We start from the raw sequence: 17,784 nt of genomic DNA, 5'->3' as shown, positions 1-17,784 counted from the left end.
CCAGCATGCTTCTGAAAAATTGGTCATGTTCTGTTGAGTAATTTTTGTTGAGAGGTTTTTAAAGGTATTCCTATTTTTAGCCACCTTGGCCATACTGGATAAACTGGCTGAACACATCTGAAAGGCCTAGATGCCTGAATGCTACCTGTAAATTTGATAGGCCTAGATGCCTGAATGCTACCTGTAAAATTATGTGCAATCTGTTCAATTGGATTTTGAGAAGAAGAAAAAAAAAACTAAGTAACTTTTGTGAACAGATGAAGAAGGATGCTTTATGGATGCAGGACCATAACCTGACTTGGTCCTACAGCCAAGTTAGCTAACAACCAAGACTGAATTAAATTCTACTTTTATGGAACTAAATAACAATTTTGAATGACTGTGATTATCTAACATGACAGAAAACGAAAAATAAAAGAGTACCTGTTTCAATATCATATCCATCTGTTTCAAAACAGACATTATCTGTGAAATTGGATCTGCTGGAAAACCTGACTTTCTAACCATATCAAACTGTGAACCAGTCAGGTTGTTGTGATCAGCAAAAACTGAACTGAAGTTGTTCTTCAAGATCTCAGCCATATTTTCCAAACTGCTGAGTCTGACCTGTGCATAAAAATTTTGCAATGTCATCAAAATATATTTTAGAAAAGCTATACATTGCTCCTATTCATAAAACTATTTATAGTCAGGATGCCAATATCAGCTGGAACTGAAATGAAGTTATTCAAGAAAAAAATTTGCAGTGTCATAAAAACATGTTATAGAAAAAATGTACATTGTTCTTATCCACAAAACAATTTATATGTTCCATGATTTAAACACCTTTATATTGAAATTAAATCACCATTATTTCACCATAATTTAAAACAAATCATTTAACACTTGAATGTCTAATGAGATATATATAGTAAAACAAATGACCAACTGACCACTTCCTTATTCTATCTACCTGTTCACAGCAACCACCCTTTTTCAGTCCCATCAAAATTGCCTCAACTGTTTACCTGCATGCAGCAACCACCTGCTTTATGCAAGCATTGACAACTTTTTTTGGTGTCCTGTGCACTCTCTTGTCTATTTCATATAATAACCAGTGAATATTAAAATGAAAAGTAAATTCTGTATCACCTGTTCTGGGCATTTGTCAAATTTTTGGTTAAGTCTTTGCAGTTACAAAAATGTGCAACATGTTATACTGTCTTTTATCTATCCATTTTCTCATGTTCCTGTATGTGTATGATCAATTTGTCCAATGTTGAAACATCAATGAAGATTATTGCCATGTTTTTTACGCCCTCTTTAGATATGGAAATACTGTCTAAACATTAAAACCTTTCCAATGTGTTCTTGCCATTCTGATGTTTTATCAGCAAAAACTGGGAACCGTTCTGTTTAAAACCTGCACCAAGTAGCCAGGAAAATGCCATCCTCTAGATCAGAATTTTGCATCACATACAAGGTTTTGCATGGTGTCTGATGCAAAATTCTGTCCCTCAGGTGGGATAGTTCTCATCAAAATCTGGTTTAATATACTAGTTTTTATGGGGATTCTTTTCTAAAAATACTTTCTTTTTGGGCCCAAGATTTATTTCATCTGTCTAACAACCAAATGCAAAAGCAGTTATAAAAAAAATTAATTTCAAGATCAATCATGTTAAGAAAACAATTACTTAAGGTTTCTTTGGTATTTTTTTCCATATTTGATGGCACATCTGTATCATTTTTGTTCAATACTGAAAGGCCTTTTATGTCAAGATGATGTCAGTCAAATGTTATGAGAAATTGCGATTCAACCAATAACGATTCAAAAATTTTAGTTACTGTCAACCAATCTGCAGTTTTATTTCAAGAACAGCCCAACAAAAGAATAACAAATCTTGACAGGATAACTGTTTCAAAGAGGAGTTGTGTTTGTAAGGATATAGACAAATATAGACAGTACTATTTTATGGTTGGCTTCCTTTTAATGATAGCGCTACACACACTGGTTGAGCTGAAACCTGAACCCACACAGACTGGTGAAATATCTAAGTTATCTGTAAAGGCGAGTATCTTGGCTACCTAAGCCCCCTCTTATAAGAATAGTGCTATGCACAGAAGCATAGATGACATTTAGGCTTCTACTGAATAGACTGTCATCTTGTAAGTATAGCGCTATGATCTCTTAGTTTAGAAGCCAGGCTGAACTGAATGGCTTGTCATCTTGTAAGGACAATCCACGCACTGTTTGTGCAGAATCTTGTATGTACAGAGCAATGACTACCAAACAGCCTGTCCTCTTGCAGGAATTTTCCACATGGTGGACAAATGATCGCATCAAGAAGATATAGTATTGAGTTTTTCTTATTTATAACTGTGCTCCCTACACATTCACAAATAAACATCGCTTGCCTTTAGAAAAAGTATATTCAGTTAATATCAAAGAGCATGTAATTCAAAATACATGTTAGAAGAACTGTATTCAAGATAAATTAACATCATATATAGGTTCTCCAAGCCTTTGGTCATAAGTCTCTGGTGTAAAGCTCTTACATTACTGAAACAAAATATGCATGCACTGATTGTGGCAATTTACCTCTCCCAGCTATTAACTTGTGTCACTGTGTTTTGCTGATCTGTGCCAAACACTTGCCTTCATGAATAAAGCCCTAGTGAAGTCTATGCAATACATTTTTAAAATGCCTTCAACAGCAACACCATTTATGTGAACCATAAATTTAGCTAAGTCAAAAACAAAGCAAACTTCCTGGAATACATTTTCTTTTGGCACTGCATAGAATCATAAGTTCTGTATACATACCTGGTCATCCTTGAGAAGCAGCTGAATGTCTGCCAGCTTCCCAAAAATTGTGTCATTCAGCTGGCTGAACTGATTTGGCAGCAACTGAAGCTTCTGAAATAGCAAACAAAATATGACTTAATATATCATTTAATACTTTAACACCATATAAGTGATACACCATTTCATAAATCAATCTCTAATTCTCAACAACAGAAAGTAGTGTAACATCATATGGTCATGTTGGACAAGGTAAAGATGAATCATACAAGATATCCAAATGTAATAAAATATCACTAGATTTTTTCAAACGCCTCATAAAATAAAATCCTCTAATGCATTGCGGACTAAACAGAATCTTACATCTGTACTTAGAAATTTATTAATCAGTATGAAATATTTCAGTTTTAGGTACTTGAGTTTGCAAATCTATTATACAAGTAAAAAAAGTTGACTGATCTGTGGCTAATGAACTTGTTATTCAATGATATAAAATGCTTTTTCAACTTTAAAACACTGAAATTTTTTCTAAAAAAGCCAACATGTAACTTTAATTTCATAAGCAGTTAAAATGTCTGTTGCCAGCCACAGCACACATATTCTGGATTTTAGGTTGTATTTGTCAAGAAAATAAAAAATTCTCACTCAAATTTTTTTTCCCCGACACCCAGGTAATCTTGTGAAAAGAACTTGCTACATTTGTCAAATTTCTGAGGGTAAATTCAGCCACAAAACGGCAACTCAGCTCACAGCCCGCTGATCCTACCCACCAGCATGACTGCACATGAATATCAAGATGTTAAACTGTTATCCAACTACATAATCTACACCTTACAACAGTACTACCCATCTTCAATGCATGCATAGTCTTAATAGTACTACCCATCTTCAATGCATGCATAGTCTTAATAGTACTACCCATCTTCAATGCATGTGCAGTCTTAATAGTACCACCCATATTCCTTGCATATGCGTTCTTATAGTACTACCCATCTTCAATGCATGTGCAGTCTTAACAGTACTACCCATCTTCAATGCATGTGCAGTCTTAATAGCACCACCTGTACTCCTTGCATGTGCAGTCTTAACAGTACTACCCATCTTCAATGCATGTGCAGTCTTAATAGCACCACCCATACTCCTTGCATGTGCAGTCTTAACAGTACTACCCATCTTCAATGCATGTGCAGTCTTAATAGCACCACCCATACTCCTTGCATGTGCAGTCTTAACAGTACTACCCATCTTCAATGCATGTGCAGTCTTAACAATACTACCACCCATATTCCTTGCATGTGCAGTCTTAATAGTACTACCCAAAATCTATCAATGCAGTGAAAACTCCCTAAACTGGTTTACTTCTTACTTAACCAATAGAGTGCAAAAAGTATCTTTAAATGGTCAACTTTCTGAAAGTAAAAATATTAATTATGGAGAACCACAAGGGTCTATCCTTGGGCCTCTGTTATTCATTCTATTTATCAACGATTTACCTCTTAAGATTGGAACTTCAATTCTTCCACTGACCTCTATGCAGATGATACTACACTGTCTGAGATTGGTAAAACCAAAACAGTACTTGAAAATAACTTACAAGATGCTCTCAACAGACTTCAAGTATGGTGCAAGGAAAACAGTATGATCATAAATACAGAAAAAAACGAAAGCCCTACTAGTTACAACACAACAAAAACGAGCAAGGCCAGATAGCGACAAACTCCAGGTTCTATTTGACAATGTGAGCCTAAATATGACATCTCAAGATAGAATTCTTGGTGTATTCATGGATAACAATTTTACTTGGTCTATTCACATTAAACATATTTCAAAAATGGTTAATTCTTATCTTTGGCTACTGAGGAAAATCAAAACATAAATTCCTCTTCACTATAGGCTCATCTTTTATAAAAGTTATATTCAGCCAGATCTGGACTACTGTAATGTAATTTGGGGTAATACCTCTAATTCAAGCATAACAACACTTTTAAGACTCTAAAAGAGGGCTTGCCATTTAATTCTAGATCAAAGTATAGACTATTTTCAGGATGCAATGAATAATATAAAGGTTTTAACAATACATGAAAGAATATTTCTTAGAAAGGCCAAATTGATGTATAAAGTATCCAGAAAAGACATTCCTGTCTACAAATTGATGTATAAAGTATCCAGAAAAGACATTCCTGTCTACAAATTGATGTATAAAGTATCCAGAAAAGACATCCCTGTCAACAAACTGATGTATAAAGTATCCAAAAAGACATCCCTGTCTACAAATTGATGTATAAAGTATCCAGAAAAGACATTCCTGTCTATCTAAGCAGTATCTTTCACCAAAGAGATGCAGATGGCACTCCAAATTTAAGGTCCATAAGAAGAAAAAATTACATTATACCAAGGCCAAAGAAGGAATTGTTTAAAAAAAAGCTTTCCATATGCTGGTCCACTGGTATGGAACAACATTCCCAGTGACATAAGGCTGGCTCCTAGCATTTCATCTTTTCACAATCAGTGTCTTAAATGGATGAAATCTTTAGAAAATTGAACAGTTCTAGTACAAAAAATACCGCCTGCTTTCTGTAATTTTACATCATTTTCATAGCTGAATTTTTCAATGCAAGATTATATTTTATGTTTTATACTTGTTTGTTTTCACTGATGCCTGTACATGTGTTCCAGGCTTGATACTTTGAATTTTAAAATTACTTAATTATTTAGTGTCAAGCCAGACTCTTCACATCATGTTGTATATACTGTATATATTGTACATAACAGATAGAAGGCATCAAGGTAGATTAGTTCTGTAACTAACTGAGTTACCTTCTCTAAATAAAGTCTTTATTATTATTATTATTATTATTGTTATTATTATTATCTTCAATGCATGTGCAGTCTTAATAGTACAACACATCTTCAATGCATGCATAGTCCAGATCAATTAGAAAAGCAGTCAGCAAACACTTACATATATCAAGTCTGCTTGTTCTGGTGACATCAAAGATCCTTGTCCATCTAGATGTTGATTGTTATCACTACCACCATCAGTGTGATCTGTAGGCTGTTTGCCAAGCTATCATTAGAAAGGTATTCATATATTGGTTCAGATGTATGTTAAAACTGGCTGTGTCAATCTGAATCAGACATTATTATATGCTCATTTTTTCTCTGTTAACTTTACATTGTCACAATCGTTCAGTATTTTACAATATTGCACACCTTCATATTTCACTCACATGCAGGACACATGTGCCCAATAGTGTATTAGGAACTATGTTGTAAACGAATCATGTACTCTCATGTAGCAGACACTTAACGTTTTGGTTGACTATATTTGTTTCTGAATGAACTAAAGCAGATGTTTCATGGACTGCCACATACCAGCTGCTTTGCTACATTCTGCGTTAACAATTTTTGATACAATGTTTCGGATTCTGGCGATAGACATCATATTTCATAAAACTGCTTGGTACCTACAAATAACATGCAAGTTATAAAGGCATAAACTGTCTCCTTTAGCTGGTAATAAGAATGGCAAAATATATATTTGCAGTTTTACATTCTGAATTTCCTCAAAATGTACTTTCTTAGTTCTGCAAATCCGAATTACATGAGCCATGTCATGAGTTCTCAAGCGTGATTACATATTTCGAAATTGTACTGTAATTTCAACTATATTCTAAGTCCAATTACATCCTCCTTACTGCACTCAAAATGAAATAAACATTAAATTCAATAGCATCTTTTTGATAACTGCAATTGAAACACTTCATATTTTTCCCACATTATGATTTCAAATAGTCAATGACAGAACAATCACACTTGCAGATGTAAACACACTTCCCCCACGCTGCTTCAATCCGATGTATTTCACATAAAATTTGCACAGATGAATCCAGTCCATAATCATGAAATTTCGTAGAATCGACAAAAATACCCAAATCTATTCATTCCTGATCAAATGGAAAACTTGTTGCAATCTGCATTCATACACAATATGACTCCAAATTTCAATTTTAAGTAGGAAAAAAAGGCCAGTTTCTTTTGAAACTTATGTCTAGCATGACAAGTTCAAATTTATCTGGGCAGAGTTATGTGCACAATAATAATGTTGTTGTTGTTGTGTAATGATGAATCTGCGCTTGTGTATTTAGTTTGGAATACGGCATACATTCATTTACGTTGTTTCTTGTAGTATATTTTGTTTATATAATTAAGCCTTAGGTAGAATAAGAAAATGAGCATATAATAAAAAGATTACTGCATTTGTATGGGAAAATATGAACTCGTTTTGTCGGATGGATATACTGCACTCCCAAGGTCATGCAGTATTCCATCCAAAAAACGAGTTCATATTTTCCTATACAAATGCAGAAATCTATAAATATTCAAGAGATTTTTCCAGGGATAAGTGCAAAAATGTTTTTTTTCTTCTGCAAAACCCATTTTTCTCTGAGTTACAATGATATCACCTTTCACAAAAATTCATAGGCCTCAATAACACCATATGTGCAAGCTCTCCAAAAACTTTTTGGGTGGGTAAAACTAATTTTAATTATGTAATACTTACCAGCGATTATGGCACTACTATATTTTTTCCTGGCACAAGACCACAGTTCAATGGCATTAGTCCCATCCCAATTAGTACAATAAACAAGAGTCCCTCAAAGAAACTGACATTCTACTGTCCAAAAAGAATTTCAAGAAATTCAAAATAATGAAATTTCTTCATTTCAACTGCTGAGTGTTGAAGCATTATAAGAATTTAAAATAAGGTACTGTACCAACCAAACTCAATGAGTGATGGGCAAAATTTTAATTTCAGACAAACCATGCTCCATCAGAAGACTTATGGTGAAAACCTGATGTTGTTTTGACCATCCAATCAGGAAAATTAGTTTTTAATAATCCAAACAATCCACCTCAATATAGTGGCTGCTGATAAATCAGATATACCTTTAAATGACAGAAAAAGATGGTTAACACCCATTCTTTTATCTTTTGATTTATACAGACTGAAACACAAAGCTCTAACTTGTCAAATGAATCTATCCAAATCACCCCAAGCACAGATATGAGCAAGACTTGGGATTTCAACTGGTAGCTAATTGTTGGCAAAAAACATTGGTTTGGCAAAGAAGAGAGACTGAATCATGGTTACCATTGAAATGTCAGAAACCCATTTCCACTGACAAGGATGAATTTCACTCCTCATAGGTGCAAGGGAGAGGAGGTAGACTGTTATAAAGGTAAAGTTTTTGATGGTAGGTACAATGCAATCTTTTTTCCCGTAGAGAAAGAAAATATGAAATGGCAATTACTTGGGGGGGGGGGGGGGGTGCTAATAGGATCAACACATTTCCTACTGCACCAATTACAAAAATGTATTTACTTGGCACCAAGAACCTTGGAGATTAATTGCTTCCTAATCTGATGAATGCATCTGGCAACCTTGCTCAAAAACTGGTCTTGGTAGAGAGATCATTTAATTTAGGTCACGTGTGAGGAGGATTTAAGGAATGCTGTACACAAGGAACCTTCAACAAAGACAAAAGATCCCTCCTCAGTGGCATTCCCTGGAGTTATCAACAGACATGGAGAGACTCTGGTCAGGATCCTAGTCTGGGGAACACAGACTGTAAATCTCACTACCTTATCCAAGGTCCACTAACTTCCACGTATTACCTGATGTGTTAGGTGGGATTAGGAAGGTAAATCCAACAGTTTGTTGTTATGGGTTCTTCCGGTAACTCATCTGCATCCACCAAATTGAAGTCTGGATGTCGTCTTTGTTCCTGGGTCAAGGCATGAATATTCTGACTCTGTTCTTTCTCAGGGGGGCCCCGAATGGCCAAGTGGTCTAAAGCACTCTCCATTATGGATCACTGCCATCTCACCTCTGTCTGTGTGGGTTCAAGTCTAGGATTCGGCCAATGTGGGTATGTGAGAAAGCATACCAGCAGCTTCTCGTGGGTCAGTGGTTCTTCCTGGGTTCTTCCTACACCATTAATACTGGCCGCCATGTATAGACTATAGCATGCTGAAAAATGGCGTTAAACCCCACAACAACAACAACAACTTTCTGAGAGAATGGAACAAGCTGACTGAGGTTCACTGTCCCATATTAGGAGATAAGACTAACCTGTTGATCATCTATCCTTGGAGAAAGGGGTTGGTGATTCCCTATTGTACTGGAAGCAGCAAGTGGTAGTCCGATCCCCTTCCATTCATTAAGAGGCCAAAGGTTGTGAACACTATCCTGATACTTGCTGCCAAGGACAGAAGCTCTGTGAATGTCACATGTGAAATCAAACTGTGCTTCTGCCTACTACTTGGTGCCTTGTACCCATTGACAAACATTTCTATGACCATCTACAGACACTGGTGACCACTGCCTAGTGTCTGGTGACCAGTGACTTAGTGTATGGTAAGAGATTGTCAATGTAACCTGACACATCATTGGACAATGGCTGGTCAGATGATGTAGACATTATTGGAGAGCCTGTCGGGGAAACTTGATTCCAATGAACAAAAACATGCTTTAAACTGAGGTCTACTGAGTGAGACAACAATTGCACTTCCCTTGTGTCAGGAAGACAGTTCACTATTTAGGGCTGGCGAATTCCCTATCCTGTGAAGTGCCAAAGAGCCCTCCATCTGAGATCTTCCCAAGTGGAAGTTGGTGATTTCCTAACTTTGGACAAACCTATCACTGAAGCAGGCATCTTCCCTACACCTAAACGAGCAAAGAAGGAGGTAGCACCCTTGTTCTTGGCCCTACAGACATGGTGAATTTCAGCATAGTCTCAAACCTCCCCAGAACACAAACATCAAATGGGGTAACCATCTGTGGGTACATATGCTGTGCATACTAGACATGTGATGTGTCACATGACGCCATTTTATGCCCATATTTGTGAACATCTTACGGCATAATTGAAGGCTGAAAATAAAATATAAAAAACAGATCAATGAACCAGAATATAAAAAGGGTATTTGAGGAATGAAACATGAAGCACAGCCTTACTGAGTGATGTACTCAAAAATGACAAAATCAATGAAAATGGACTAAGATATACAAAAACAAAGCTGCTTGACTGATGATGTGTTCAGCACATAACAGATCTTGTATAAGTGTGGCGTCCAAGGAAAAAAAGAATGATAATCCAATAGTTGGAAGTAGAACAAGATACAAGATGGAGATCATGCTTTTGTTTTGTTTTTATTCTAGATGACTGACCGCTCCGGTGGCCTAGTGGCTAGAGCATCTGCCTCAGGTTTGATCCCCGGCTGAGTCATACCAGAGACTTACAAAAATGGTACTAACAGCTGCCTCACTTGGCACTCAGTATTAAGAGGTTAGTGTTAGGACTGGCTGGCCTGGTGTCAGAATAATGTCACTGGGTGGGACATCTTGCTACATGTCTGCGATATGATGCCCCAGTGCTAGGCATCACTACTAACTGCCATACTGCAGACATCATAGCAATATGACTACAAAATTGTTAAAGCTATGTTAAAAATCCAAATCACACACACACATTCTAGATGAACAATATTTGCAAACTGCAGGAGGAATTAATGTTCTTTGAATTAGGACTAGATCCACGAAAATGAACAGCAATAAATATTACTGCAATTAAATTTGCTATGGTGGGGGGCATTTTTTAAAATTTCATCCTTGCTACAAATCACAAATTTAATGGCAACAAAAAAATGATTGTTCTATGGAAATAAAAGAACATTACACAAGTTTATGATCTAACTGAAATGTCTTTTCCCACAAAACCCTAAATATTGATACTCCATGAAATAATGCATTAAACAGATATAAGCTATGATCACTTCATTTAGTGAGTGAGAAATCAGTTACATGCTCTATAATGACTTTTTATCATTCAGACCTTTCCTAACGTGTCAACACTTTCTGTCAACTGGCTCAGCTGTGATGTCATATCCTTCAATGATTTATCATGGCTGATTATACTCTCCTTCATGCCAGTCACATCACTGCCAAGGGCTGCCACCGACTGCAAAATTGAACAAGAGTTATGTGAACAATACATTATACAATCACTCCCTGTCATCAGTGCTGTAGGACATGGCTGTCCCTGAAAATGATTTACCAATTGGTCTCAGTCAAGGTATGTGGCTTTGAACTGTGCTAAAACCATTATTTTCTTATTAGACTTATTGTGACCTTCACCTCTGACCCCTATTGTTTTTTTCTTGCTCTAATTACAAGCCATACACAAAGCATGGTCAAGGAAGTTAATCCGGAACAAATTAGTTATTATGCAGATCCATTTTTCTTTAAACCACAATTACTTTAGCCTTGAACTTGTGATCTCAACACCAAAAGAACTATAAGCTGTCTTAAATGCAAGCCATCCAACAACTCTAATCAAGGTATGCAGTCTTGAACTAAAATTATTAATATGAAATGAACAGTTTCAAAGTGACCTTTATGTTAAACCTTCTGACCCAAAAACCAAAAGGGTTCTCTTCTGACCCAAAGTGCAAGCCAGACATAAACTTTGGTGACAGCAAATGTTAAAAATGACAATTTTGTGTGAAAAAACAACATTTTCATTTTTCACCCACAGTGGGCATGACTTTTCACCTGTCAGAATGCATTACTAAAACATGCCTTTCTTGTTTCAAATGCAGGCCATCCACAAAGACTGATTATGGATTCTGGTCGAGTTAGTTGTGGAAACCATGTTCCTTCTTGAAGTCCCTCTGCCCCTGACATTTGGCATCCAAAATGAATAGGTGATCTCATCTCAAATGCAAGCTATCAACAAAGTTTAGTCAAGGTATGTGGAACAAAACAAAGACAGCTTTATAGAGATTATTTACTCTTCTTTCAGTCTGTGCAACCTTGCAACTTTGACCTTTTGACCCCAGAATGAACTGGTGTTTTGTCTCAAATTCAAGCCATTCACAAACTTTGGTCAAAGCAGGTGACAAAAAACATAAATTTCATGTGGAAACCACTTTTCATTTTAAGAGTAAATGTGACTTTGAAACTTTTTGGCTCCAGAATCAAAAGGTGAATTTCATTCTATATCTCAAGCATAAGCCATTTATAAAGCTTTGCTTAAAGATTCTAGTATACAAGAAGTTATGGTGTGGAAATATTATGTTTGTTTTTTCAGCCCATGTTACCTTGACCTTTAATTTTTCTAGCCCAAAATTAAATGTGTTTCTTGAAAATTGGAAATGCAAGCTAGTTATTAAGTTTAATAATAGTAGGTGGTGTAGAAATGAAATATGGAGCAGATGGTGGAACAGATGGACATAACATATTATGCTTCATCTCACACATAAAACGTATACATTATAAATATGAATTAAAATTTTGTATAATTTATATTTCAAAACTGTTATTTTAATCAAAGTTAATGTGCAAAAATATGGAATATGATGAAAACCTACATTTCCTTTTCACTAACTTCAGAAGCAGTAAGAATATGCATCATTTAAACAAGTGATTTTCATAAACAAATATGTATTTTGCATAACATGTAATAAGAAAATAAATGAATATGCAAACAAATATCTGGTTTTAACAATCTCATGCATAATACAAGGTAAAAGCATGTACTTTTGTTTGCAACACCTCTCCACTAAAGTGCACTTCCCATTCAAACTAAAATAATTAAAGTAAATTATTTGTTTATAAAAAAAAAGAAAATTATTGCAAATTTTTAATTATCTGATTGCAGAATATTTTACAATTTAGATACCATTTAAAAATTACTGTGATATCATTGTCTTTTGTATTGTGTGATTCTGTGAAAAAAAAATACACTTCTGTTGGTATTTCAGTTCATGGAATGGTATAGGGGTTGTCTTATTTTTTTCACAGAAAAAACACTGTTTAAGAGTAGTCTGGCTTTAAGCAACCATGAAATACACACAGACTGAACCTCACACAATAAGAACTTCACAGTATCATATCTTTAATAGAAATTATATTCTAGCTAGCTAAGGTGTTTTGTGGTAACAAGGACATGCGCAATGCTTAATGGCTCCCTGTGTAATAAATGGGTACACTTACAGTTGAGACTGTCTGGAGCTTGTCTGGAATCTGTTTGAGTTCAGGGGCAGCCTTCAGTCCTTCACCCAGCTTGTCTACTGTGTTACTCAGCTGGCTGAGCTGAACAGAGATAGTAATATGTGTTTACTACAAAGCTGTTCATGAGACCTACTGAAATGACCAGTGTTAAATGTAAGGAAACCTTTTACTGCATGATGTTCCTACAAGGATTTGTCATGTATGTAAAAACTCAATATTAGTTATTTAATGATATGAGAACAATGTACGCTGTATATACTCACTCATTAGAAAATTCCAACTGGAAAATGCACAGACCCAGATCTGTCATCACAATATGCCCCGGCATATCTGGGTCTATGCAGCTTCTTAGGAGTAATCAGCAGAACAAACAACATAGTCCCTGTTTATGCAATCACAGATCAGAATCTTTGTTGTTTGCAATTTGACTCATTAACTTATAAATGAGTATATAAAGTAACTGTTTTCCATTAAATAATATTTAAAATCAAGGAATAAAACATTTTTAAAAAATATAATGGAATCCATGATCAGATTATTATTAGAGGCAGCAGTATGTTGAGGGTCTTTATAGTGAGGGCCCATTATGACAGATACACAGTGCAGCCTAATTATTCCAGACTACATTTGTCCCTGTGTCTTGGTATTCCTGTGATAATTTCTGGCAGGAAATTTTATCTATTATTCTTTCAAGTGATTTAATAATCCAACACCCAAATTGTTCAAATAAAAGTGGTGGGATCAAAGGCAACAAAATAAAATGGGGGTTCTAAGAATTACAATCAAAATGTCAGTGTAGCCAAATGTATGTAACCATCATTTGTGTGTCAATGTCAATTATCAATAACAAGAACGATCATAAACCTGAAGCTAATTATAAGAACAGACTCAGGGAAAAGAGACTTTGTTCTGTCAACAAATCAAGTCTTGAGGTAAGTTAGGGAATCTATAAATTTCAGTAAATTACTTTCCATTTTTGATGATGGAAGTACTGATGCTACAAGATCAAAGCAAGCAACTGTGTATTTATGAAACACTGACAGTAAAAAAAAGTAAAATAGTAAGCTCTTTGAACAAAAATATTTCTTTTAGTAACAGATCTAAATTTTAGGACAAGTTATCAAATAATATTTACTTATTTGATATGACTTGACGCAATGAATGGAAGGCAAAAAACAGATAAATGTAAATATTTGATACAACTGTATTAATTAGTTCACAAGTTTTTCTTTCTATCACTGATTTTTTTTTCTTTTACAAGAATCAAACAATGGAATAGCCTGTGATCATACATCATAATTCACTTATCCCTGTGAACATTGTTTATTGTCAACATAATGGCAAAGAAAATAAACCTGCTTAAGAGCTTCATCTGTGGTTTTAGTTTCAGTTTTCACATGAAATTAACACAACAATGGCAGAGAACACAATCTGTGTTGATGGATTTTGTTGTGCTTGGTTATTAATTTCTAAATGAGTGTTTATCTTTGAAAAGTGTACGTCTGAACCTACACATATCTGGGATGACTTTATGCAATATTTTTTGTCTAGAAACAAACTCCTACTTAATGCAAAATAGTACAGTTGAAGTTAAAATAAGATAAGAAATCTCAATAATGCTTTTTTAGCACTAATGTTTGTTTTTGCAGGTTCACGCAGAACTATGCTTCCTGAGGTTTTAATTACCCTCTATAATGCTGTGCTTGGAAGTTTGAAGAAATCACACATTAAGTTAACAGGAATTCATATATAGGATAACCATCGGGTCATGTACAATTTAGTTTCACTTCAGTTAGGTACGAATGTGACTTTGTTATTAATTTCTTTGATGTTTACTGATTCTTTTTGCTACAGTGAGTATAATACCACTGACTTTCATATGATCATTAAAAACAATATAGTGTGCAAACTGCAACAGAAATAAGGACATGAATGCATTTGTAAATTCTAAGAATATAGTATTTGAAAACAAATTAGAGTCACTGTGTAAAATGTAGTATCTATAGTATTAATACAGATTGCAAGGCACTGTCATTATGCAACTATTATTTAAAATTTGATTTGGCATTTTGTATTATACATTATATTTGTTTTGAAGGAGGAAATGTTAATAATTAACAGAATGATCACATTTTGTTTCAGTATAATACAGGAAGCAAATTCAACCCTAACAAGATAATGATGTAAATAAATTGGTGCCTCACCCCCTCTCTCTCTGTGAACCCCTTTTGAGCATGCTTGCAGGAATGATAAACAGTAAACCATGCCCATTTTTTTCGAGATCATGTCCATTCTGTAGTGGCCACTGGATGCAGCTCAATGAGAAAGGGTGGTGTGCAGAGCTATTCTCCACAAGACACCATGGCAACTCTGTCAAGACACACACAGAAATGGTTGTGTTTTACCTAAACCTCCTTACTTTTTTTCCATAACCACCATGAAGCATGGGAAATCAAAAAATCAAGTGAGCATACTGTATATATCAATCATATATACTTTCAAAGAATGGACTGCCAGTCAATTAGCCTTACCTTTTGTGAGAATGATGTCAAGTTTTTGAAGACTTGCTCCAGACTTTGTTCACCAGACTTTAGTCGCAACACATCTTTTGCCAACTCCTGTAGATGACTGCTCACCCGACCAATTTCCTCAGTGCTACTCTCCCCACGCACATCCACTATATAGACAGAAGAATAGATGGGCAGATTAGACGTCAAAAACCTACTCTTATCCTTAATTGTAATGTATGTGGAACTGGAAAAAATGTATATCCTAAATAGGATTTTCATGAAATTAAAAAAAATTGGATTTTTCCTTAATATTTACTGTAATATTCTGGGCAAGAAATGCAAAGCATTACTTGTCACACAAATTATTAAGCACATCTGCTGGATAAGGAAGTTTGCCAGCAACAATGGGACTGAGTATATTGTTACATGTTTATCATCCCTTTCACTTAAAATAAACCTCTAAGGTATTGTACTATTATGACTGATTGGTTTTAATGGTACTTTTTTTAAACACATTAATGTCTATATAATGTAATGGAGAAATGAGGTATGTGCCTTTGCCATGCATATGCTGAGGCAATCATCTTTTATAGGTAAAATGAAAGAAGACTGAATTATTAGCAGCACATTGTAAACTTAGTTAAATGTTTGTATTAGCACAATTTTGATAGTTCTCCATCACAAATCATCATGTCTTTTGATAGCATATCCCAAACCCAAGTGACCTGAGTCATAATGCAAAATCTGCTACATTTATGGTGCATCTTATTGCTTTCACTCCACCAGTTATTTTTTTTATTTAAAATGTACATTTGACTAGGGGTGAAACGATACATATATATGTATACATTCTGCATATCTATGTGATTCATGGTACACATATACACTTAAAGGTCTTTTCATCTTTTGATGGTCAATCAGTGATAGACTGGTGCCATTTAATATGCACTGAAATACTGGTTGTATTTCAAGCATGTTGATTACAAACGGACATAGACTTATCATTTGTTCATGTGCCATTATCATCCTTGACAAGTTAAAAACCTTCCATTCATTTTCCGTGATTTTTTAAAACCTTTTAGGCAATTTAAGGCTGCTCTATTCGATCTTGTGCAGAACTCATCTTGGTCACCACACTGTTTTGCATTGCATGAATACTTTTAAAATTGCGAGTCATCAATTAATAGTTGTAAGACATGGTGGTGTTATTTTAAAAACTGAATAAATAGTGCAATTTCCTCATCAAGGGAAATCTCACCTAGAATGTCCGAGTGTGGAGATGACTAACAACCAGATCAACTACTTTATATTTCTTCAAAACTATTGCCATGGCCATAGTCAGTGATGAAAGAAATTATTGACAATAACAAATCCCCTTCTATAAATTATTAACACGACTGACTTAGGTCTGGAATCTACCTACCTGCCAATTCTGTGCTAATTTTGTTTTACCTGTTGGCACAGTCAGTCAGTCATTATATATATATATATATATATATATATATATATCAGTGTAAAAGGAGACATTTCAATTCAAACTTGCATCACCTGAATAATTTACGTTCTTTACATAGCATTTAATGACTATGTTTGTGTGAAGTTTCTCTGTTGCATTGTAACTATTTGGATCCAGTTTGGATGCCATTATTTCTGGTGTGTCATGCAGTGAATAATCTACAGCTAGTTCTGATTGGTAGTTGTTGTTTTACCCTGGACTTGAACAAACAATAACCAATAATCAGAACTGAACGTAGCATTTTACTACATAACACAATGTCAGTGAAGAAGTCAAATTCGATCCAAGTAGACAAAATGATCAACAACAGAGAAACTTTGCAAAAAGTTTCTATTAAATGATCAGTAAAATCTTAAATCATACAAATCTGGAATGTCTTCTTTATGTTGATATATGTTATCTGTGGCTGAAAATGCTATTGGGATGAAATAATTAGTATGGCAAGATTTCAAACCATGTGATTTAGTCACCTTTGAATCCCTTGCTGGAACCCTTGCAACAGGAGTCAAGTCTGACACATCTCTTGTACTTGTGGTTACCACAGGGATAAGACTATTACAAGTTTCACTAGCTCTTCCCATTTGTTTTGATGGACAGATGAACAGACATATAGACAGAAAGTATCACAATACACCCATGTTTAATGCTACAACATGGGGATGAAAGTATAAATGGAATACCACATCATAAAGAATTAATACAAACCAAGTGTAACTAAAGTATATGTATAATGTATATATGAAATACCATCCAGTGGTTTGGTTATGATTATGTAGAATAAATCTGTGATTTACAGAGACCAATTACTGGAGAAAATATGTTTATTTGATATTTAAATGATCAAAATGTTAGGAGCTCCACTACCTTGTCCTCCCTTGTGTATATGTTTGATCTTCAA

The 17,784-nt window shown here is 34.9% G+C and overlaps 1 protein-coding gene and 1 long non-coding RNA gene across 3 annotated transcripts in view; one reads left to right on the top strand and one right to left on the bottom strand.

Moving 5' to 3' along the window:
• Positions 1–15,381, top strand: part of LOC149807041 (uncharacterized) — a 53,251-nt gene extending 37,870 nt beyond the window's left edge. The window contains exons 2-3 of the long non-coding RNA XR_016421671.1: positions 11,447–11,595; positions 15,003–15,381. This is a non-coding gene — a long non-coding RNA (uncharacterized LOC149807041). The remainder of the gene's footprint in view (positions 1–11,446; positions 11,596–15,002) is intronic.
• LOC149807040 (uncharacterized) overlaps positions 1–17,784 on the bottom strand; it is a 92,692-nt gene that overhangs the window by 35,429 nt on the left and 39,479 nt on the right. For both annotated transcript variants that reach the window (XM_089961041.1, XM_089961033.1), the window contains exons 3-8: positions 15,392–15,537; positions 12,843–12,941; positions 10,681–10,806; positions 5,745–5,849; positions 2,804–2,896; positions 424–606 (exon numbers count right to left, since the gene is read on the bottom strand). In XM_089961041.1, the coding sequence (XP_089817167.1) occupies positions 424–606; positions 2,804–2,896; positions 5,745–5,849; positions 10,681–10,806; positions 12,843–12,941; positions 15,392–15,537 (752 nt within the window). The remainder of the gene's footprint in view (positions 1–423; positions 607–2,803; positions 2,897–5,744; positions 5,850–10,680; positions 10,807–12,842; positions 12,942–15,391; positions 15,538–17,784) is intronic.

This window comes from Sinohyriopsis cumingii, chromosome 1 (genome assembly GCF_028554795.1).
Source record: "Sinohyriopsis cumingii isolate HCF-2022 chromosome 1, ASM2855479v2, whole genome shotgun sequence".
In the NCBI taxonomy this organism is placed as follows: Eukaryota; Metazoa; Mollusca; class Bivalvia; order Unionida; family Unionidae; genus Sinohyriopsis; species Sinohyriopsis cumingii.
The sequence above is the reverse complement of the archived record's forward strand: the minus strand, read 5'-3'. Positions and strand labels throughout refer to the sequence as shown.